Genomic DNA, 25399 nt, shown 5'->3' with positions numbered 1-25399 from the left:
ATAGATTTGCTTTGAAGAAAATAGGATATTTTTCCAGATGCTCTGGGAATTTTGCTTCAGTCTGGTTAAGGTGCCCAAGAAATGGAAATTTTTTCTTCTAACTGCCTTGAAAGAAATGGTCTACTTACCATAGTCAAAGAGATCAAAAAGTGCCTGAAATGCCGGATCTGATTCTGTCTGCTCCAGTATGTCCTGGATAGCCTCCTCAGACATATGGATTTCACTCTGCAAAAAAAAGAGTGATCCTAACTCAATTAGTATAGTTTAATACCGGCAAAATAATCATAGGACATCTGATAGCTCTCAACTTCTATGTATAATTATTTCCCTCCAGGAAAATTTCTTCTGATTATGACACTAGGCTCATGTGAAATAAATTAAAACAAGACTAGAAAGCAGAAAATGAATGTTCCCTCATTCAACTTCCTAAAGTTAACTGTCTTGGTGCATATATTCCCAAACATTAAACATAAGTAAAATCACACTATAAACGTTCTTTTTTAAAAACTTGACATCCAGCACCGAGTAAGTGCACAGCATAATGTCTTCACCTACATATGGTGTGAGATAATGACCACAGTAAGTTTGGTTAATATCTATCATCTTATACAGATATAACAACAGGGAAAGTTTTCTGAGAACTCTTAGGACTTACTCTCTTAACAATTTTCAAATATGCCACACAGCGGTGTTAATGACTCATCATGCTGTACATTACCCCGCAGTGCTGACCGCCTTCATCCAACTGCCCCACTCTCAAAGCCCTGCCTCTGGTAACCACAAATCTCATCTATTTTCCTATTAGTTTGGCCTCCTCCTGTATAAAATCTCACACTTTTTATCTACCTGTTTTGGCCTCTTAATATTAAATGCTTTCCTTAAGTGTCAGACAATCCTTGCACGTCCATTCACATTTGAGTAGCATGCCAAAAGCTACCTGCAAACTCTGTGCTAAGGGAGGGAGCTTGTCAATTACCAGGTATGCAACAGTATTCTGTTGCATCTCACAGAATCTCACAGAACCATCCGTATTTTTAGTTTTTTTTTTTTTTTACATTTTTGTGAGAGAAAGGAAGAGGGAGAGTGTGCAGAGGGTGGAGGCAAAGAGAGAGTGAGACACAATCCCAAGCAGGCTCTGCTCTGTCAGTGAAGAGCCTGATGTGGGGCCTGAACTCACAAACCACGAGATCATGACCTGGGCTGAAATCAAGTGTCGGAAGCTTAACTGACTGAGCCACCTAGGCACCACTAAGTTTTTTGTTTGTTTGTTTTGAGGGAGTTAGATTTCTTGGTGGATGAGTTTAGGGCTGACAAACGTGTTTCTGGTAAACAGTGTAAATGGGGGTAATGTTGAGACTTTAACTACGACCTCCTAAATGTTGCACACTGTCTTCGTGCTTTAGCTATCTTTACATCTGCTTTCGGAGCTACTGGTGCTAAACTTTTTGGGATTTCTATGTGGTAAATTCGGTTTTTCCCGAGCTTCGCCTTTACTGGCTTAGAACTCAGAATCTCGTAAGTACTACATGTCCATTTTGACTTCTGTAAGTTTCTTTTTTCCCTTTTCTATCCTCTTTCCTTTGTTCTTGTGAGTTTTTAAAATTTCCCTATACTGTCTAGTAGTAAGGTACAAAACTAAATGTTTAATCCACTATCTATGTAAGAAAAATGAATCCCTTTGTAACAGGCTTTTTGTTTGCTAACTATGCCACGATTTAACCAATTACCACTGCTGGATGTTAGAATTTTTTCAAATTTTCAGTTACAGTAGTGAATACTACAATGAAAATCTTTATCTAGGAATCTGTTCATTTCTTTCTAAATTTTTTTTTTAACGTTTATTTTTTTTTGAGACAGAGAGAGACAGAGCATGAACAGGGGAGGGGCAGAAAGACAGGGAGACACAGAATCTGAAATGGGCTCCAGGCTCTGAGCTGTCAGCACAGAGCCCGACACGGGGCTCGAACTCACGGACCGTGAGATCATGACCTGAGCTGAAGTCGGACGCTTAACCGACTGAGCCACCCAGGCGCCCCGGAATCTGTTCATTTCTTACAATAAATTCTTACCAACAGAATTACCGATTCCACTGATGAGAAGCAGCCGGAGGATATACACATTTAAAATTTTGAGAACTGGAGGGAAAAAAAAATGGGGCACCTGGGTGGCTCAGCTGGTTGAACGTCCGACTTCGGCTCAGGTCATGATCTAGCAGTTTGTGAGTTCGAGCCCCGCATCGGGCTCTGTGCTGACAGCTCAGAGCCTGGAGCCTGCTTCGGACTCTGTGTCTCCCCCTCCCTCAGCCTGTTCTCTGCTCATGGTCTCTGTCTTTCAAAAATGAATAAACGTTAAAAAAAAAAAAAATTAAATTTTGAGAACTGGGGAGGCTGAGCGGCTCAGTTGGTTAAGCATCCAACTCTTGATTTTGGCTCAGGTTGTGATCTCACAGTTTACGGGATCAAGCCCCACACTGGGCTCTATGCTGACAGCAGGGAGCCTACTTGGGATTCTCTCCCCACCACTCTCAAAATAAATAAACATTTAAAAAATAAAATAAAATTTTGAAGACTACTACCAAGTAGCTTTCCACAGAAGTTGTGTAAGAGTTCCTGTTCTGTGTAACAATGTACAAACTCTTAACAATAATGGGCAATATCAATTTTTAAGCATCGTTAGTCTATTAAATAAAAATAATCTGTTCTCTTAATTTGTGTTTATTATTGAATTGAATATTATCTCCATGTTTACTAAACATTTCAACATCTTTTTGAGACCAATATGATTTAAACAGAATGACACTGAACACACTTTAAAACAATGCATTCAAAGCTGGTGAGGAACCAAGAGGGTGAATGGTACATCCTACTCTTAAGCAGTCAACAAAAACGTGCTGAGATTTTTCAAGTTCACAAGTCATTGGGGTAAAGCACCACCATCACCACCACCTTTGTTTCCTTTAAAAGTTGGAGCAAACAGATTAGATTGTTACTTCACACAGGGATATGACAGATACTCAGTGAAAGGCTGGAGTAGTATGCCAGAGGGTATGTAATCTAGCTAGATAAAATGATGTATTTTCCACTTGCATCAATTTTACATGAAAATAGAATTTTTTTTTTTAAAGAAAAAAATAAAAGAAATATAGACTAAGAAGCAAAACTGGTAAGTCTTGTCAACTAAAATATCATTTCAAAGAAGTTTCAGTACATTCTGGCTAGGGTCTTCATTTACTCTTCTCATAGTTGAAGATTTAAAATTCTCAATTTTAGTTATTTATAAGGCATGCCAATGTTGCATTTTTCAAGATTGATAAGGCGTACATTTGAATACTGTGGAACAGGAAATTCACATGCAGCAAGAGTTAAAGGGGAACTTTCATGAAGTGGTAAAAACTTGGATTTTTTTTTTTTTTAATAAAAATGGCCATAAAATGAAAAGAAGAACCTGTCTGAAGTTAAAGAGCCAGTCAACTTTGATTATGAGGATGTACAGAGAACATCAACAATTCTTGATGAAATGTGATTTGGGAGGAAGCCTGGAGCTTGAACAAATATTTCTATATGCATGAACTTGAAAATTTACAGTCACGTAAATAATGTCAAGGATTCAATGTAATCAAATTATGAAATGGTGGATGCACTCTTATAAAAGTTAATGTTGATGAAATATACTCTTCTGGTCAATCGTTTTACTCTAAACTTCAAAAGTTACAACCAGAAGAATCCTGAAATACATGTTCCAATCAGTCTTCTAACTATTTTTAAAAATCAAAGTAGAATTTACACACAATAAAAGGCACAGATTTTAAGACCACAGCTCAATGAGCTTTGAGAATTTTAAGGACTATATAACCACTACTCCAATAAAAAACGTTAAAATGGGGCTCCTGGCTGTCTCAGTCGGGGGAGACTTTGACTCTTATTTTTTTTCTAGTTTAAGAAACAAAGATTGTCAATCTGGATTTTATTTTATTACTATTATCACTATTATTTCTTATTCTCAAGTTTGTTAATATACAGTGTAGTCTTGGCTTCAAGAGGAGAACCCAGTGATTGATTCATGTCTTACGACACCCAGGGCTCATCTCAGAGCTGTGAGTTCGGGCCCCACATTGAGAGTAGAGATTACTTAAAAATAAAATCTTTAAGGAAAACAAAACAAAACAAAAGTAAAACATTTCCACCACGCGCTCATTCCTTCTTACTGTTCACCAGTATTCTATTTCATGGCTGTCAAAATTTGTTTATTCCTTTTTGTGCTGATGGACATCTGGTGAACATTCTTACAGAAGTCCTTTTGTAAACATATACTTATTTCTTTTGGGTAAGCAGCCTCGTAATTGCTAGGTCAAAAGGAAGGTATACAGGTGTATACATAACTTTGTAAACTATCAGTTTTCCAAGCAGGCTGTACCATTCATAACCTCCATCAGCAATCTTTCAGAGTTCCAGGTGTTTCATATCTTTGTCTCCATTTGATATTGTCAGATTTTTAACTTTTTAGCCACTGTAGTGAGTGAAAGGGTATCTCATTTTATTGTTAAAGTTTACTTATTTTTTTGAGAGAGCGAGAGTAAGCACATGAGCAGGACAGGGGCAGAGAGAGAATCCCAAGCAGGTTTTGAGCTGTCAGCATAGAGCCGGACACGGGGCTCGAACTCACACAAACCATGAGATCATGAATTGTGCCAAAAAGAATGAGACACTTAACTGACTGAGCCACCCAGGCACCCTTCATTGTATTCTTAACTTTCATTTCCCAAATGACAAATAAAGTTATCTTTTTATAGACTTATTAGCCATTCCTCTATCTTCTTTTGTCTCTCCCAGCCTTTTGCCCATTTCTTAAAATGGGTGGTTTATCTTTTTACTACTGATTTGTGGGAGCTCTTTTTATACAGTGGATACAAACTTGTCAGATAAATGTATTATGAATATTTTCTCCAAGTTGGTGGTTTGATATTTTCTTTAATGATGCTTTTAACAAGCAGGTATTTTAAATTTTAAGGAAGCTTTTTTTTCTTTTTTTAAATTTTTTATGTGTAAAAATATCTTGCTACTCCAAGGTCACAAAGATTTTTAACTACTTAAAAATTTCTACTTCACCTATTCATACAACTAACTAATCACTTCTTAGTGTATCTGATGTTTTTACTACTCAGTTGGGCAATATGTCTTGCTATTCTTGTAAAAAGTTATTTAGGGGCGCCTGGGTGGCCCAGTCAGTTGAGCATCAGACTCTTGATGTCAGCCTATGTAATGATCGCACGGTTCACGGGATCCAGCCTCACAATGGACAGCGCACTGAGCATGGAGCCTACTTAAGAATCTCTCTTTCTCTCTCTTTCTTTCTCTCTCTGGGTGCCTGGGTGGCTTGGGTGGTTGAGTGGCTGACTCGTGATTTCAGCTCAGGTCATGATCTCATGGCCATGGAATCAAGCCCTGTGTTGGGCTCCATGCTAAGCGTGGAACCTGCTCAGGATTCTCTGTCTCTCTCTCCCCTCCCCACCTCCACCCCACTACCCTACTTACGCTCTCTCACATTAAAAAGATTCTCTCTGCCCCCTCCCGTACTTATGCTCTCTCTCCACCAAAAAACAAAACAAAACAAAACAAAACAAAACAAAAACCCAACTTATATTTCGTTAAATTTACAGAATTTCACTATGGGAAAATATCATAATTAAAAATTATTTATTTATTTAGTTATTTATTTAGAGAGGGAGAGAGCAAAGTTTGACCAGGGTAGGGATACAGAGGGAGAGAAAATCCCATGCAGGCTCCATGCTAACAGCACAGAGCCCCAGGCAGGGCTTGATCCCATGAACCGTGAGATCATGGTGTGAGCCAAAACCAAGAACCAGACGACGCTCAACTGAGTGACTCACCCAGGTGCCTAGAAAATTTTCTTAAAGTATTCTGAAAGAACGGACAAAAAATAAATAAATAAAATAAAATAATTCAGTGGTTTGACCCAGAATTCATCTGAAGCAAACCTGCTACAATGAATTCAATTGGTGGGCATGGCAACAAGCACTGATTACACTGAGTGAGAGCCCAAGCGAAAGGATGTGCTACAGTCACAAATCTCTGCCGCTCTTGAGAAAGTATTTGCACAGGAACAAATCTCAAAGATACAATATTATATTCTCCCTCCACCAGCTTACAGTCCTCCATCTTCACTATCACTGAGCAGCCCAAGTGACTACAGCCCCACTTTCCTTCTGTTAGCGGTAAGCGGTCACACTAGTTAGTAACCTTTCTTTTTCAAGGGTCTTGTTCATTTTATTTGGAATCCTTAAATATCTTTAACGTAGAACTTCATTGTTCCCTCACATTTTAACATAGTCTGTAGCAGGTAAAAGGAATCTAATTTAAATATACGCTGTATCGTATTGTTGCTTCCTGTGCACCCATGTACCCACTCAGGTACCTGAAAGTATTAAATACTTGGATATCCAGGACAAGGGCTGTACAGCTATAGCAGACAGCTTTAGTGATACATGGAGAAACTGGAGATATTAGATGGCTTAGGATGTCTTACTCCTTTTACCATTTACACAATGCAATTTACACTGATTATTTGAAAATTCACTAGCACGTTTTCAGGAACACATTATATTACATTTAGATAAAGAAGAAAATCTCTAAAATTATTATTTTAAGTAATTTTATACATCTAATCTGTTGGCAATGGATGTGAAATGAAACCAAAATGGTAACTATGAGCATATGCACTATATGCACACACCGTAACCTGTACCTGAAGTCCCAGGAGCTCATCAATTGAAGTCTCTGGTTCTGTAGGGTTGCTCTCTGTTTGCTTAGGTACTTGAGCAATATTGCTGTCACTGTAATACAGAAAGAAAAATTTTATCATAGCTCTCAGTTAGGTGAAAACAATTAAGCATTTTAAACACACATAGCTTACCTAGTCAGAAATTTATTAATGTTTTCTGCAAGCTTTTCTTGAAGAGATTTGTTACTTAATATTTTTTCTCGTGCATTTTCAATAACCATTTGCTGGAAAAGAAAGTCAATATTAGAAAAAAGAATAGGGTAGAGCTTCCAGTAAATGACAGCGAGGATAGTTTTAATAAATCTAGGTGGAAACCCCGAAATTGTGGCTCCCTCCATATTAATACTCAAATACAACACTTTACAATTGTTTTCACAGATCCTTTACCAAGCCTTTCTTAACTGATTACAAAACACAATTCCAAGCTCTTTATCTTTTTATACAAGGTTTCAAATAATTTGCCTCTAGTAAAATGCCCTTTGTATCGCATAAGCCAGCACCCACAAGATATTTACAGTTTCCCGAACATTACACTGTTTCGCACTTGGTGCATTTGCTCATGTGACCTAATCTAAATGGACTGTCCCCTACTCATAAATTTTACTACTCTCTATCTGAAGGCAATTCCTCTGCACAGTGTTGTAGAAATATTATAACACACAAATGCATATACACACTAAATATATATACCCGTTTCTCTATCAGTATTTTAAAACTCAGGAAGGTCTCAAGTTGCAAAGCTTGGTAAGGTCACTTACTTTTTCTACTGCAAATGCATTTGGATCCTGGAAATTCCGTATTGTTGAATGAGGCCCAGACAGAGTGTTACTTTTCCTTTGAGATTCACTGAAACACATTTTAAAGCTTGTCTTTTAACCAGCATGAAAAACAGATTCAATGATAATTACATATGCAGACACAAATCTTAAGATCACAGAACACCAGGCATTTTTCCTCTTTGTGGTTGGAACAAAGGGCAGTAGAACAGAAAAGCATTACTAAATTTGGATTAATAAAAAATGAATCTGAGGTCCAGCTTTACCACTTACTATGTGGTCTGAAGCAAGGTAGGTTCTGACTCTTTGACCTACTTTTTAATGGGATAAGACCAACTGTATTATTAGTTTTATGAAATAATTGAATAAAGTGAAGTATGTGAAAAGACTTCATAAAAAGGCCAAGGTTTCACTCTCGCCATTGTTATTCAACAAAGTATTGGAAGTCTTAGCCTCAGCAATCAGACAATGCAAAGGAATAAAAGGCATCCAAACTGGCCAGATGGAAGTCAGACTTTCACTCTTCGCAGATGACATGATATTCTATATGGAAAACCAAAAGGTTCCACCAAAAAACCGCTAGAACTGATCCATGAATTCAGCAAAATCACAGATTATAAAATCAAGAGATTCCACCAAAAAACTGCTAGAACTGATCCATGAATTCAGCAAAATCAGATTATAAAATCAAGAGATTCCACCAAAAAACTGCTAGAACTAATCTATGAATTCAGCAAAATCGCAGATTATAAAATCAACGCACAGAAATTGTTTGCTATCCTCTACACCAATGAAGCAGCAGAAAGAGAAATCAAGGAATTGATCCCACTTACAATTGCACCAAAAACCATCAAGTACTTAGGAATAAACATAACCAAAGAAGTGAAAAATCTATACAATGAAAACTAGAGAAAGTTTACGAAAGAAATTGAAGACACAAAAACATGGAAAAATATTCCATGCTCCTGGATCAGAAGAACAAACGTTGTTAAAATGTTGATACTACCCAAAGCCACCTACATATTCAATGCAATACCTATCAAAATAGCACCAGCATTCTTCACAGAGCTAGAACAAACAATCTTAAAATTTGTATGGAACCAGAAAAGACCCCAGATAGCCAAAACAATCTTGAAAAAGAAAACCGAAGCTGGAGGCATCACAATCCCGGGCTTCAAGCTATGCTACAAAACTGTAATCATCAAGATAGTATGGTACTGGCACAAAAACAGACACTCAGATCAATGGAAAAGAAAAGAGAATCCAGAAATGGACCCACAACTGTATGTCCAACTAATCTTTGACAAAGCAGGAAAGAATATCCAATGGAATAAAGACAGTCTCCTCAGCAAATGGTGCTAGGAAAACGGACAGCAACATGCAGAAGAATGAACCTGGACCACCTTCTTACACCATACACACAAAAAAACTCAAAATGGATGAAAGACCTCAATGTAAGACAGGAAGCCATCAAAATCCTCGAGGAGAAAGGCAAAAACCTCTTTGACTTCGGTCACAGCAACTTCTTACTCAACATGTCTCCAGAGGCAAGGGAAACAAAAGCAAAAATGAACTATTGGGACCTCATCAAAATAAAAAAGCTTTGCACAGTGAAGGAAACAATCAGCAAAACTAAAAGGCAAATGACGGAATGGGAGAAGATATTTGCAAACGACCTATCAGGTAAAGGGTTAGTATCCAAAAATCTATCAAGAGCTCCTCAAACTCAACACTCAAAAAAACAAATAATCCAGTGAAAAAATGGGCAAAAGACAGAATAGACTCTTCTCCAAAGAAGACATCCAGATGGCCAACTGACGCAGGAAAAAATGCTCCACATCACTCACCATCGGGGAAATACAAATCAAAACCACAATGAGACACCACCTCACACCTGCCAGAATGGCTAACATTAACAACTCAAGCAACAACAGATGGTGATGAGGATGCAAGAAAGAGATCTCTTTGGCACTGGTGGCAGGAATGCAAACTGGTGCAGCCACTCTAGAAAACAGTAAGGAGGTTCCTCAAAAAAATTAAAAATAGAACTACCCTATAACTCAGCAAATGCACTACTAGGTATTTATCCACGGGATACAGGTATGTGGTTTCGAAGGCGCACATGCACCCCGATGTTTATAGCAGCACTATCGACAATAGCCAAAGTATGGAAAGAACCCAATGTCCATCGACAGATGAATGGATAAAGAAGATGTGGTGTATATATACAATGGAGTATTACTCGGCAATAAAAGAATGAAATCTTGCCGTTTGCAACTACGTGGATGGAACTGGAGGGTATTATGCTAAGCGAAATTAGTCAGAGAAAGATAAATATCATATGGCTTTACTCATATGAGGAATTTACAATACAAAACAGATGAACATAAGGGAAGGGAAGGAAAAATAATATAAAAACGGGAGGGGAACAAAACATAACAGACTTTTAAAGAACAGAGGGTTGGAAGGGTTGTAGGATGGGGTTGGGCTAAATGGGTAAGGGGCATCAAGGCATCTACTCCTGAAATCATTATTGCACCATATGCTAACTTGGATGTAAATTAAACAATAAATAAATTAAGAAAAAGGGCCAAGGTTTCTATAAATGTTAGATACTGTTATCGTTATTTTACTATTAAAACAATAAAGAGGGGGGAGGTCAGCCTTGAATGGGAGACAACCAAGTAAAAACCGTAACAAAAATACCCATGGCATGGCAGTTAATAAATCAGAAAAAGCATTTAAAAGCTATTCTCTCTCTTTTCTGAAATATCCTTCAAACAAAGACACAGGGCTAAGTACAGAAAGAACTTTGATCTCAAAGGCTTCCTGAAAAGAGTTCTGACTTTGAGACTCTAAATATTTATTTGTGAAAATGCCAGTATTATTTATATTTACTCAAAAACAGCCTACTTAAAAAAATCTGATAGTACCAATTTTAAGACATATTTTTATGCACTATTTTAGAAAGAACAGATTTCCAACAAAACAGTGATAAGCCATTGATTATAAGATACAACTAGATATCAAGGAGGTTAAAATGTGGGAAAAAAAATGCATTTTGCAATGAATATAATAGTAAATACTCTCAAGGAGTGAATCCATTCTTGTTATTTTATTCATAATGTAAATATCCTGGTGTAATTCTTATTTAATTTTAATGGTTATTAGAAACTCTTCCTTTTAAAAGGCATTTACCTTTTACGTCTAGCAGGAGACATTACACTGGCTTGAGTTTTCCTTTCCTGAGGACCAGGAATGATACTTAAAGACTCTCCAGCTGTATTTCAAGAAAAAAAGTATTAAGTCAAGGACATGGAATAGATTTCTAAACTTGAATTAATGGAATAAGCAGCATCACATAATGATTATTTTATATTAAATTCAGTTAGTATACACTGAATGCTTCACTATGTGCAAGGCGCTGTAGAATATATTAGAATGAGTAATATCTATTGTTTGACTTCAGGTTTTTAAAAAAAAATTTTTTTAATGTTATTATTATTTATTCTTAAGCGAGATAAAGAAACAGAGCATAAGTGGGGGAGGGGCACAGAGAGAGAGAGGGAGACACAGAATTCAAAGCAGGATGCAGGCTGTGAGCTGTCAGCACAGAGCCTGACGCAGGGCTCGAGCTCACAAACTGAGAGATCATGACCTGAGCTGAAGTCGGACGTTTGACTGACTGAGCCACCCAGGTGCCCCAAGATTATACATTTTTGACAAGCTCCCAGGTAATACTGATACTTCTGGTCCACTGACCACCATTTGAGCAGACAAGATTCAGATTATTTTCAGTATTTTGTCATTATAAACAGGCTCCCCTAGATTAAAAAAAATTTTTTTTTAACATTTATTCATTTTTGAGAGACAGAGTGCAGGTGGGGGGTGGGGCAGAGAGAGAGGGAGACAGAATCTGAAGCAGGCTCTAGGCTCTGAGCTGCCAGCACAGAGCCTGACGCGGGGCTCGAACCCACGAACCATGAGACGTGACCTGAGCCAAAGTTGGACGCTCAACTGACTGAGTCACTGAGGCGCCCCATTGTCTGACTTCAGGTTTTACAATTAAGTACAACACAGTCTCAACAAAACATGGCAGACTGGAGGAAGTGTAAGAATTGTAAACTAAGCGTACACTAGAGTGTGTATATACTACATGTTTTTACCCAGGGGTGTAAAAAAGGTTGGAGAAGAGATGGAAATGAGGGAGGATGTCATGGATGGCAGTAAGTTTCAGCTACACAGAAGAGAAAGAAAACTTGTCTAAGTGAGACTGGCATCTGAATTTTAATCCCAACTCTGTTATTAAATAGCTTTTCGCCCCTTAGTATCAGGTGTTTTCAACCATTTCAAGTACACAACAAGCAAGCTATACTAGACGATCTCTAAGTGTACCTCCAGCTCTAAGAGTCACAGAATATGAATGATTTTCAACATGTAGATAAAGATGGAGGTGAACTGGAAGAACACTGTTCGTTCTAGGAGACTGGCATGAACAAATATAAGGAGGCGGTCAGATTTACTGTGTATTACTTTTAAAATCAAATATAACACAAGTCTTTTCTATTAATGTAGAAAACGGAGAATTAGAAGAAAGTTCAAGGTTGGACCTCAGAATAGAGATAAGAATTCTAGACTGAAATGTTTTCTAAGTATAACAACATGCTCACTTTAAGACAAACTTACCCAAAGTCTGTTCCAGTTTATAGTACTTTACAATTTATAAAGACAGTAATATATCATCTATTTACACAATGTGATTAAAAACAAAACTCAGAGAACAAAATTTAAACTCACTGGCCACAGTGTCTTGTGACTGTGAATGGTTAACCACTACAAAATTTGACCTCACAGGAGCTGTAATCTGGCCAGCTGACCGGACAAGCTGTGTGGCTGTTGAAGGAGTAGTAGCAGGACATTGTCCCGAAAGATACGCTAAAGTCAGCAACTCTGAATTGACGGGAGCCGCTTGAGACGCGAGCTTTCTCTGCCTTTTGATTTCTGCAATTCCACTTCTTGTTCGGACTGCAACACAGGAGAATTTAAAAAATTAACTCAGTGTCAGAGTGCTCTGGCAATTTTAACAAGTCTATGTGATACACATCCTACTATTTAATAACATGTTAGAGCTATAGATTGAAAAAGAGCCCCTGAAAGTAACAACTAAGTTTAGGTGTTAATTTCGTATGAAACAAACTAAAATGCATACAGTTGACCCTTGAACACAGGGGTTAAGAGCACCGACCCTTTGCACAGTCAAAAATGCAAATACAACTTCTGACTCCCCCAGACTTTTTTTTTTTTTTTTTAATGTTTATTTATTTCTGACACAGAGAGAGACAGAGCACAAGGGGGGCAGGGGCAGAAAGCGAGGGAGACACAGAATCTGAAACAGGCTCCAGGCTCTGAGCTGTCAGCACAGAACCCGACGTGGGGCTCGAACTCATGAACGGTGAGATCGTGACCTGAGCCGAAGTCAGACGCTTAACCGACTGAGCCACCCAGGCGCCCCTCCCCCCAGACTTTAACTACTGATAGCCTACTGGTGACCAGAAGCCTTACCGATAACCAACAATTAAACACATATTCTGTATGTTATATTATACTGTAGTCTTACAACAAAGTAGCCTTAGAGAAGAAAACATGTGATTAACAAAGTCATTGGAAGCGAAGATACATTTATATTCCTGTACTGTATTTATTTACAGAAAAAAACTGTGAATAAGTGAACCCACCCAGTTCAAAGCAGTGTGATTCAAAGGTCAACTGTATACACAAAGTTTATAAATCTATGAGTATATTTCTTTAGTAATTCATACTGATAACACCTCTACAAATTAAGAAACAAACCAATGAAATGAGAATTAAAGACATGAATACATTAGAGTCAATGAAAAAAAACAGGGAGTACTTCAAATGCTCTTTTCTACAATATAATTTCCTATTATGGTAATAACTGTACTTCAAAGAGCAGTAGTTAAAAATTTTTTTTTTAACGTTTATTTATTTTTGAGACAGGGAGAGACAGAGCATGAACGGGGGAGGGTCAGAGAGAGAGGGAGACACAGAATCTGAAACAGGCTCCAGGCTCTGAGCTGTCAGCACAGAGCCCGACACAGGGCTGAAACTCATGGAGTGCAAGATCATGACCTGAGCCGAAGTCGGACGCTCAACCGACTGAGCCACCCAGGTGCCCCAAAGAGCGGTAGTTTAAACAAAATATATACTTAGCATAAATTTGACAGTTTAAGTCTGAATTAATGCTAAACATTATTTATAAAGCTGAATACCTACCTCTCTGACTGGCAACAAACCCTGGGGAACTTTGCATGCTCCTAACAAATAAAAGAGTTAGATGTTAAAAGATACGGTCTAGTTTATTAACAGTTAGACCTGAAGTAAACTGAATTAAAAGATAATAGACCTCTCTCAGATAAAAAAGATACGCACATGTTTTTGAGGGGTGACCAATCTTACTTGCTTTAGAATGGTGGCATGTTAACACACTCACACAAACCGAATTTTAATAATCAAGTTTTTATCCAATGCGGTAAGCGTTAGAGAACTCTGACATCCCATTAAGAATTCGACTTGACTTTAGGAAGTCTATATATTTAAGGAAGCCATGGATAAAATTCTGTAGTTATTAATTACCTTTTATCACTAGTGATACCTTCACAAAGAAATTCTTCATTTCACATAGGACTCCATACATAAATACGTCAGAATCCCGAAGTTAATTTCAAAGAATATCCTGCTTTTAACAAATTTACTACTTATAAAACTATTTTATCCAGTGTCTAACAAAGAAGGAAAACAAACAGGAAAGCAAACATATAAGAAAATTCACAGTATAAGGTGATTCTCCTTTTATTACGAACTGGTTACCCAATCACAGACACTGCTCTCTTCCTGGGAAATCTGTTAAATTAGTCTCTATGAAAAAGAGCAATAAAACTTACTAAATTGAAAAAGCATTTTTAATAACACACACACACCAATCTTGGAGAATATTTGACTAAGAGCCTTTTATTTTTATGTAGCATCTCAACAAAACATCTCAGTAACTTATAAATATTTATAGGTGCTAATTAAATTTTGAATGTCTTTGAAGATTATCTGAAAGGGGAGAAAAAAGTCAAGAAAGGGGGAATAAAGGTAAGAGAACCAAATAAGATGTGATAGAGTTAGACAGAAAGCATTTGAAGCCATTTCAGCAGTTTAAACTGGGAAGGAAATGAAGCCCCCTGCTGCATTTATGCTGAGTGTTCCACTTTCTCTGGGAGAAAGGGTAAGAAACTGTTTTTATACTACACTCTAAAGTTAGGTAAGAGCTGTTTACCAGTAAGGCATTACATGGCCATGACCTCGGTAAAAGGTGCATATTAGTAGCATGAGAAAATTCCAAAATTAGAAAATTCCACAAGTAGCATTTTATACAGGGGAAGAACCAATGAGGCACGAATTCAACACATCAATTCTTTGCATGAGTAAGGAAGATTCAACTGTGTAAGGAAATTCACACAAGGCTGGATTAGATTTATATTGTACCCAGAGAGCTGCCTCTAAATTGCTAAGGGACTTTGGGAATATCATTAAACATGTGTAAGTCTCAATTTCCTTATTTCTAAACATTTTATTAAATATGTATTTTATTTCAAATTATTCCAATAAAAACAGGAATATCCATAACCTCTGGAGTAAATTTACAATTAGATCAGTATTACAGAAGTGCACTGTGTGGGTCATAAGATTTAAATCTGAAGAGCTTTCTGCATGTGTTTGCATTCCCAAATCATCATGCATGTTCTGATAACTTTACTATACAGGCTTTTTATTTATTACCTGATCTGGGAAAGCGTATGGTCTAACTTCTTCCACAGAGAGGACATAATTGCTGGAACATCATTTGATGTTTCTAGGGAAGAAGAAAAGTTAATGAATATGGCTGAAGAAAATTCATCACTTCATTTGGTCACAAAATCAACAAGGAAAAAACCTTTTCTCTCAACTGTTGACCTTATGTTGGAAACTAGGAAATAAGCCTACTTTGTAAAATGACCTGCAAAGCTGTACTTCTTTCTTTTCTCAAGCCACTGACTATCTGACTCAATGAGTGGAAATGGACATCTGTAAAGTCTCTGAAGCTTTTTAAGAACGATTTTATATCTTCTTTGTATTTTTTTTTTTAATTTTTTTTTTTCAACGTTTATTTATTTTTGGGACAGAGAGAGACAGAGCATGAATGGGGGAGGGTCAGAGAGAGAGGGAAACACAAAATCGGAAACAGGCTCCAGGCTCCGAGCCATCAGCCCAGAGCCCGACGTGGGGCTCCAACTCACGGACCGCGAGATCGTGACCTGGCTGAAGTCGGACGCTTAACCGACTGCGCCACCCAGGCGCCCCAATATATCTTCTTTGTATTAAATAAAAGACAAACTATTTTATTTCCTTTTTTTTTTTAAAGATTTTTAAGAATTTTTAAATAATCTACACCCAACATGGTGAGCTCACAACCCTGAGATCGAGAGTCACATGCTCCACTGACCGAGCCAGCCAGGTGCGCCCAAAAGGACAAACTATCTTTTTTTTTTTTCAAAGTTTATTTATTTTTGGGACAGAGAGAGACAGAGCATGAACGGGCGAGGGGCAGAGAGAGAGGGAGACACAGAATCGGAAACAGGCTCCAGGCTCTGAGCCATCAGCTCAGAGCCCGACGCGGGGCTCGAACTCACAGACCGTGAGATCGTGACCTGGTTGAAGTCGGACGCTTAACCGACTGCGCCACCCAGGCGCCCCAAGGACAAACTATCTTAAATCTGTTCTATTTGACAACATGTGACATTTAAAAGTGAATTAAAATAATGTGATTTATAATAAATTTCATAAAGGTTATGCAAACTCCTGTGAGTATGGAAATTATTTTTCCACAACCAATTTTTTCATGTCCAAATTACTGTGATTGGTCAGCAACCCCTCAATAAAAGCACCACCGCTTGGGGCGCCTGGGTGGCTCAGTTGGTTAAGCGGCCGACTTCGGCTCAGGTCATGATCTGGTGGTCCGTGAGTTCGAGCCCCGGGTCGGGCTCTGTGCTGACAGCTCAGAGCCTGGAGCCTGTTTCAGATTCTGTGTCTCCCTCTCTCTGACCCTCCCCCATTCATGCTCTGTCTCTCTCTGTCTCAAAAATAAATAAACGTTAAAAAAAAAAAAAAAATTAAAAAAAAGAAAAAAGCACCACCGCTTACTATACTTAAGAGTTACACGGGGCGCCTGGGTGGCGCAGTCGGTTGGGCGTCCGACTTCAGCCAGGTCACGATCTCGCGGTCCGGGAGTTCGAGCCCCGCGTCAGGCTCTGGGCTGATGGCTCAGAGCCTGGAGCCTGTTTCCGATTCTGTGTCTCCCTCTCTCTGCCCCTCCCCCGTTCATGCTCTGTCTCTCTCTGTCCCAAAAATAAATAAACGTTGAAAAAAAAAAAAATTAAAAAAAAAAAAAGTTACAGGTAAGATTCCTGAGAAATGATTTTTTTTTTTTTTTTTTTAGGATATGCTCTTAAAGTCCACAGTGTTGGGGAACTTATAGGATATTTAAAATCTTTACCATATACTTACAAAAAACTCAAACCAGAGAAAGCTACCCAACATAAAAATGGGATTAAATGTTCATATTGCAATAGCATATAGTTTTTGATGTTATTTACACTGTAAAAATTCCTGTAGAGGGGCACCTGGGTGGCTCAGTTGGTTAGGTATCAGGCTCTTTATTTTGGCTCAGGTCATGATCTCACGATTTGTGGGATCAAGTCCTGCTTCAGGCTCTGTGCTGGCAGCACGGAGCCTGCTTGGGATTCTCCCTCTCCCCCCAACTCTCTGCCCCTCCCGAGCTCACACTCATTCTGTCTCAAAATAAACAAACATAACATTTAAAAAAAATTTAATATTACTCTCTGTAGTTTCTAGGGCTGCGATCTGGGAAAAGTTGTTTGGCTTAATTCTCAGTTTCCTGGGATCTTAACAATAAAAATGGATTTTAACAATAAATACCTCTTACTGGGTTAGTTTAAGGACTGTTTACAAAACATATGAAAACATCTAGCACAAAGCTGCCTACAGACAAATACTCAATAAACATGAAGCATCTTTCCTTTTTTTCAATGCTATTGTTTTATGGTAATTCTTGTTAATGTTCTGAGCTACAAAAATAATATTAGAGAATAAAACAATTTTAACTTTCCCCTTAAAATATTAACTTAGGTAAGTATTAATTTATATTCTGGTTAATATAAATCAGAATTTTATGACTGGGTCCTGTGTGCAGATTTAGACTACAAAGGACTTAAAATGTTATCTTGAAATTCTCTAACACGTAGCAATGCTGTTCATCAAGGCAGAGACCTACATTTAGGAGTTTTATTTTTTACAAAATTTATTTTGTTACATTCATCAGCATTCAGATTTTTACAATTTCTCAATATAAATGCAAACTTTTTAATTAGGTATTTCCCAGTAAAACTTCTCTCATCGTAATGGAGATAAGTTTTTTGCTTTGTTTTGTTTTTTGAAAAGTTTTCCTTTGATTTGCAAGAGGCGTTAATATCCTTTAAAAATTATTTCTACTTAAAAATTAGATAAAAAGAATCCCTGAACTTGAATTCTTACCTTTTGCTTTCATAGCTACATATTCATTCAGAATTGTTGTCAAGTTTTTTCCAAACAAGGACTGAAAAGAAAAAAATCAAGCATTACAAAAATTGTGCAACACTGCCAATAATCTTCCACCATAGAACGTCTATATAACATTATAAAAGACCTGGATTTTTTGATGGGGGTGAAGAACAAGTTATCAAAAATAAAGAGTCACTTAAGTTAGGAGTTGCAGGGGCGCCTGAGTGGCGCAGTCGGTTAAGCGTCCGACTTCAGCCAGGTCACGATCTCGCGGTCCATGAGTTCGAGCCCCGCATCAGGCTCTGGGCTGATGGCTCGGAGCCTGGAGCCTGTTTCCGATTCTGTGTCTCCCTCTCTCTCTGCCCCTCCCCCGTTCATGCTCTGTCTCTCTCTGTCCCAAAAATAAATAAACGTGGAAAAAAAAAAAAAAAAGTTAGGAGTTGCATCAAATCTTCCACGAGTCGAGAAAATTGCCTGTTTGAAATTTTAAAAAAATTTTATTTATTTATTTTGAGAGAGACAGTGAAGAGTGAGCAGGGGAGAGGCAGAGAGAGAGAGAGAGAGAGGGAGAGAGAGAATCCAAAGCAAGCTCCGCACCATCAGTGCAGAGCCTGACGTGTGGTTCAAACTCATGAACCATGAGACCATGACCTGAGCCCAAGCCAGAAGCTTAACTGACTGAGCCACCGAGGCACCCCAAGGACCTTGTCTGTTTGAATAAGACACTAAGACTATGTTTTTTTAGCTAAGATAGTCCAAAGGCAGAAAAGCAGTTTTCAGCTGCAAGGGAGGGATCCAGTCCCCTAAGTTTTAAAACTGTAAGGACCCACTCCTAATCTGCCCTTTCTTTGAAAAAAAATTCTTTTTAAAATATTAATTTTTGAGAGAGAGAGAGAGAGAGAGAAATGTGAGTGCACAAGAGTGAGTGGAGAAGGGGCAGAGACAGGCAGACACAGAATCCGAAGCAGGCTAGAGGCTATGAGCTGTCAGCACAGAGCCTGAAGTGGGGCTTGAACCCACAAACTGTGAGACCATGACCTGAGTCAAAGTTGGTCACCTAACCCACTGAGTCACCCAGGTGCCCCACCCCCGCGACCATTCTTAATCTTTTTTGTACGTTCTTTCTCACAGAGAAACCTGGCTCCCATTATCTACATTACATTTTCATTATTTGTTGAGAATGGCTAATTTAGTAGAACTCAGAGGGATTTATTTAAGATTCATTCACACTTTTTGAGTCAACAGCATGTTTGCTTTTTGCTGTTTAGTAGTATTCCATTCTATGGCTGTACCACAGTTTATCCGTTTATTGGCTAAAGGACACCTTGGTTGTTTTCAGTTTTTGACCATCACAGATAAACATTAGTGTGCAGGCTTTTGTGTGAACATGTTTTGCAATTTACTTGGATTAAGTATCTGGGTGTATGAGTGCTGGGTCACATGGGGAACACATGTTTACCTTTATAAACAACTGCCAATTTGTTTTTCAAAGTGGTTGTATGATTTTACATTCTCAGCAGCAATAAATGTGAGTTCCTGCTGTTTTGCACCATTACTGCTAATGATCTGACAGTTTTTAAACTGTTCTTTACAGTAGCCATTCTAATATATATATGCTGGTATCTCTTTTTCTTAATGTTTCACTTATTCTTGAGAGAGAGAGAGACAGACGATGAGCGGGGAAGGGGCAGAGTGAGCGAGGGACACAGAAGAATTGGAAGCAGACTCCAGGCTCTGAGCTGTTAGCATCGAGCCCCCGTGAGGCTCAAACTCACAAGCGGTGAGATCATGACCTGAGGCGAAGTCAGAGGCTTTACGGACTGAGCCACGGACGCACCCCTGTTGGTATCTCTTTAGAGTATTAATTTGCATTCTCCCAATGACAAATGATTTGGAGTTTTTAAATTAGCTTATTGCCATCTTCAGATCCCTTGCCCTTTAAAAAGATTTTCTTTTTTGGGGCACCTGAGTGGCTCAGTTGGTTGAGTGCCCGACTTCGGCTCAGGTCATGATCTCAAGGCTCATGAGTTCGAGACCAGCATGGGGCTCTGTGCTGACAGCTCAGAGCCTGGAGCCTGCTTCAGATTCTGTGTGTGTGTGTCTCTCTCTCTCTGCCCCTCCCCCACTCACTCACACTCTCTCTCTGTCTTCCTCAAAAATAAACATTAAAAAAATTAAAAAAAAAAAGATTTTCTTTTTAAAGAGGTTGTTTTTTTTTTTTTTTAATGTTTATTTTTGAGAGAGACAGAGAAAGAGACAGAGTAAGAGCAAGGGAGGTGAAGAAAGACAGAGAGAGAGACACAGAATCTGAAGCAGGCTCCAGACTCTGAGCTGTCAGCACAGAGCCTGATGTGGGGCTCGAACTCACGAACCATGAGATCATGACCTGAGCCGAGATCAAGAGTAGGATGCTTAACCAACTGAGCCCCCCAGGCACCCCCAAAATAATTTCATTAAAAAAAATTTTAATAGTTTTTAAAAGGGTGTTCTGGGTACAAATCCTTTATCACATAACTGATAATGTAATTTTTTTTTTCCAGCCTATGGTTGGTCATTCTTTGAACAGTCTATTGTACAGCAAAATTTTTAAATTTTTAGGAAGTTTAATTTACCAATTTTTCCTTTTTGTCAGTGTCATACTTAAAACTCACCATCAAATCCAAGTTAACATAAATTTTCTCCTGAAAAGTCTTTTTTTTTTTTTTTTTAAATTTTTTTTTCAATGTTTATTTATTTTTGGGACAGAGAGAGACAGAGCATGAACAGGGGAGGGGCAGAGAGAGAGGGAGACACAGAATCGGAAACAGGCTCCAGGCTCCGAGCCATCAGCCCAGAGCCCGATGCGGGGCTCGAACTCACGGACCGCGAGATCGTGACCTGGCTGAAGTCGGACGCTTAACCGACTGCGCCACCCAGGCGCCCCCTGAAAAGTCTTATAGTTCTATGCTGTACACTTGGTCTATTATCCACTTTGGTAGTCTTTGTATGATGTATGTGTAGAGAATCTTTTTTTGAATCTGCATGATTATTGCTCTATCTCCATTTGTTGATAAATTACCATCTCCAGTGAATTCCCTTTGTACTTCAATCACAAATCAGTTTTGCATGGGTCTACACTGGGCTCTATTCTGTTCCACTGATGTAAGTGCCAAACCTCTGCCTAACATCACCGGATCATGATGACCAGAACTCATTAATAAGTCTTACAATTAAGTAACAGGACTCTTCCAACTTATCCTTTTTAAGAACGGTTTGGAGTATTCTAGTCCCTTTGCTTTTCCACATGAAATTTAGAAATCAGCTTGCTGCTATCTATAAAAATGCTTATGGGGATTTTAATTGTAATGAATCTATAGATCAAAATGGGGAGAATGGACATCTTAAATGAATGCACTATCTTTGATATTCTCTAGCAGTTTTACTTGTCTTTTCAGGTTTCCTCCACAGAAAAGAATGTTGTTTGTGACAGCTGAAATGAATCTAAGGAGGCATGTTTAAAATAAATTAACAAAATACTATGTCAACTAACGTGGTTACAAAATACACCCACTGTATTCCCAATGATGCTCTGTTGGTCTAGTAATCTTTTTTTTTTTTTTAATGTTTATTTATTTTTGAGAGAGAGAGACAGAGACAGAGACAGACTGTGAGCAGGGGAGGGGCAGAGACAGAAGGAGACACAGAATATGAAGTAGGCTCCAGGCTCTGAGCTGTCAGCACAGCTGAAGTGACAACACAGATAACAAAATACCTGTTTTTTATTTATCTAAAGTAAGCAACCAGATGCAGGAAAAAATTGGTTAACTGTAAGACACTATATAGAAGGTGGCTTAAATAGGCATTTCTTATTCTGGAGGCCAGCGAGTCCAAGGTCAAGGTGCCAGCCAATTCAGTTCCTGGTGAGGGCCACCTTCCTGGCTTCTAGTCATCGCCTCTGTGCTTATTCAAGGAGAGAGATCTCTCTCTTCCACTTCTTACAAAGGCAATAATCACAACACATGGGGCCCAACCTCACGACCCAATCTAAACCTAATTAATTCTCAAAGATCCCACTACCAAATAGCATCACACTGGTGATGGGGTTTCAACATATGCATCTTGAGGGACACAAATATTTTAGTCCATAGCAAGCAGAAAACAAGTGAGCCTCAAGACAAACAGTAGTGGAATTAATTAGAAATGAGAGAGTCATTTTGAAACTGATTCTTAGAGGCAAAGTTGTGATTGTGTGAAATAAATGTGTGAAAAGAAGAGTTGGCCTTCTCTGGGTCTTTCCACTCATGCATGAATACTATCAAATCTTTACGAATTCTGATACTGCTAATGAGCTGATTTTAAGACTGTGTTTACAGTCTCTCATGTTGGCCAGTGAGGAAATATTTCCTGTAAGGAACACATCACTCACCAGTAAGCAGGCTGGGATAAAACCTTCATCTGTACAATGTTCGGCATATTCTTTTAAATTTGAACTTTCCAAAATAAAAGTCTGGCAGGTAGAAGTGAGGTTTTCCTGTTGCAAGTAACCTAAATGAAAAACAGAAGTTTAGGTGATGCCAGTAAGCTTCTCTATTTTTACCAAAATGCTGTTGAAATGCTACAGCAGTTTCATATCACAAATGAACCCTTAGGTAGAATGTGCTGGGATTCTGCAGCCTTGCCCAGAACCACCAGTATGGGCTTCAGTACAAAGTAGTCTTCATAGAATAGATGGCTGTTTGATGGAAAAAACTCCAGGTAAATGAGAAATATAAGGTGTCTGATAAACAGCAACCAACACCCGGTAATGCTTAGAAGAGAATAAAATAATGATAAATAACAGGAGAACTAATAAGGAAATGATAAATGTTCTTCTATTCCATGAACTCCATACTCACAAGGTTGGCATAGAGTATAAATTAACTTACTGGCTTATCAAAAAATACTACATTCTCCTAAAATTTCTGCTTACTTGTACATTTCACTTATTTGCCTACTGGTTTAAGAGAAAAATGAACAAAAGACCTACTTTTCAAGAAAGGCAAGAACGGCACTCTTTTGATTTTTAATTTATGCCCTTTGGGAGTCAAAACACTATTTCAACAAGAACTTTATTAGCATTTACATCTAACCAACATTTATGGAACAATCTTACGTATCAGTGCTTGGTACCTGCACACATACGACCTGACTAGCAGTCAGTCTATCCTTGCTGTTTTGTTTCTTAGCATTACCAACCACTAAAAAAAGGTAGTATAGTACAGAAAGAACATTGGATAAGATCCTGGGAGACCAGGTTCTTCCATTCTGTTAAAATAAGCATTGTGAATATAGGGCAAAAAAAATCACTTATATTCTGCAGAACTAAGGTGCTTCATGTATAAAACATCACACTTGCCTTGACTTGTGGATCAAAGCTGGTGAAATTAAACCCTTGTGTAAAGCCCTTTGATCATGTGTAAAGCCCTTCCATCACTTCCTGTATCTCTCAGTTTAAATTTCTAAAATCTTAGCAGTTTCAGTAGGAATGGCAACATAAGGACCTCCAAAAATCCTCTCGTCCATAAAAGAAATGAGAACGCTAGCACAATTAAAAAAAGGTCACAAAACTCTGAATATAATCAAAGTTTTGAGAGCATTTAAGAAAAATAGATGGGGGCGCCTGGGTGGTGCAGTCGGTTAAGTGTCCGACTTCAGCCAGGTCACGATCTCGCGGTCCATGAGTTCGAGCCCCGCGTCGGGCTCTGGGCTGATGGCTCGGAGCCTGGAGCCTGTTTCCGATTCTGTGTCTCCCTCTCTCTCTGCCCCTCCCCCATTCATGCTCTGTCTCTCTCTGTCCCAAAAATAAATAAAAAACGTTGAAAAAAAAATTAAAAAAAAAAAAAAAAGAAAAATAGATGAACATCACGTATAAGGAACATCTTGGCACTTAAACTAGCTCTATTCTCATGATCATCTCCCTAGCTGAGCAATATATACTTGAAAGTCAATAGCCTGCAATCACAATTAAAACAAACAGCCTAGCAGCCAATGGAGGGGCTGGATATGCTGAAATTTTTCCAAAGACTCATTTCCAGAAATTGTCATAATGTGATCTGTGTGAAAATTCCCTGTAAAACTCTGGTTGCATGGCTTGTCTCTGAGATGAATCCGAATTTACCCAGTGCAAAGAAACTTCTTTAAGATGTTTGCTTAAAACTACCGGCACGAATTGCTAAACACTACAGCTGCCTGTGACAGAAGAGTAGGACAAACAAGCTAACTCAAAAAAGTTAAAAGGAAAAAAAAAGCTGGGGCATGAAGAGTACATGGCAGGCTATGAAAAGCTAGGATATATTCCTGAGATAGTAGGAGGCCACGTGCAACTGTAGGGCAACGTGCATACTCAGAATATACGTGACAAGGCCCCAAGCCCTCGCCTCTGGCTTACTAGGTAAGGCTCTGCGGAAGCAGGAAGTGAAAGCTCAGGCAGAGTCGTCAATGGTTTAGCTGAATGTTGAAGTGTGCCCAATATACACAGAGCCCCTTGGTAAACAAAGGGAGACTAACTGACAGCAAGCATTTAAAAAATGAAAAAAAAGGCAGGGGGATGGGGGCGCTTCGGGGGCTTAGCCGGTTAAGCGTCCAACTTCAGCTCAGGTCATGAGCTCACAGCTTGTGAGTTCGAGCCCCGCGTTGGGCTCTGGGCTGACAGCTCAGAGCCTGGAGCCTGCTTCGATTTCTGTGTCTCTCGCTGTCTCTGGACCTCCCCTGCTCAAGCTCTGGCTCTCCCTCTCTCTCTCTCAAAAATAAATACACATTAAAAAAAATAAATTTAAAAAATGAAAAAAATCATTCTCCAATCATAGGATATAAATTTAAAGACTATAGACCTTACAGAATTAGTTCAGGCAGCAGTTCACAGCCACTACTGAAGCAATAAAGTGCAGTAACAAAGAGAGTCTGATTATAAGAGTTGTCACATTATATTATTTAAAACGTCAAATTTTCAACAAAAAATTATGAGACACGCACAGAAACAAGAAAGTATGCCTCATATGCAAGGGGAAATAAAAGTAGTCAACAGACATCATTCCTAAGGAAACCAAGACACTATAGTTAAAACTTTTAAAAAGTCAGCTATTTTAAATAAGTTCAGAGAATTAAAGAAAACTATTCATAAATACCTAAAAAGATTATGAGAGCAA

At 38.5% G+C, this 25399-nt stretch overlaps 1 protein-coding gene across 1 annotated transcript in view; it reads right to left on the bottom strand.

Annotated features, from left to right (window-relative positions):
- NPAT (nuclear protein, coactivator of histone transcription) overlaps nt 1–25399 on the bottom strand; it is a 54385-nt gene that overhangs the window by 12664 nt on the left and 16322 nt on the right. Inside the window, exons 2-11 of the mRNA XM_086679211.1 lie at nt 22642–22760; nt 18231–18291; nt 15420–15492; nt 13869–13909; nt 12372–12599; nt 10773–10854; nt 7557–7644; nt 6931–7022; nt 6763–6850; nt 129–225 (exon numbers count right to left, since the gene is read on the bottom strand). Of these exons, the coding sequence (XP_086535337.1) occupies nt 129–225; nt 6763–6850; nt 6931–7022; nt 7557–7644; nt 10773–10854; nt 12372–12599; nt 13869–13909; nt 15420–15492; nt 18231–18291; nt 22642–22760 (969 nt within the window). The remainder of the gene's footprint in view (nt 1–128; nt 226–6762; nt 6851–6930; nt 7023–7556; nt 7645–10772; nt 10855–12371; nt 12600–13868; nt 13910–15419; nt 15493–18230; nt 18292–22641; nt 22761–25399) is intronic.

Source organism: Puma concolor, chromosome D1 (genome assembly GCF_028749965.1).
Source record: "Puma concolor isolate L17-30 chromosome D1, mPumCon1.1.hap2, whole genome shotgun sequence".
NCBI lineage: Eukaryota > Metazoa > Chordata > Mammalia > Carnivora > Felidae > Puma > Puma concolor.
Note: the sequence above shows the minus strand (reverse complement) of the source record. Positions and strands in the feature narration are given on the sequence as shown.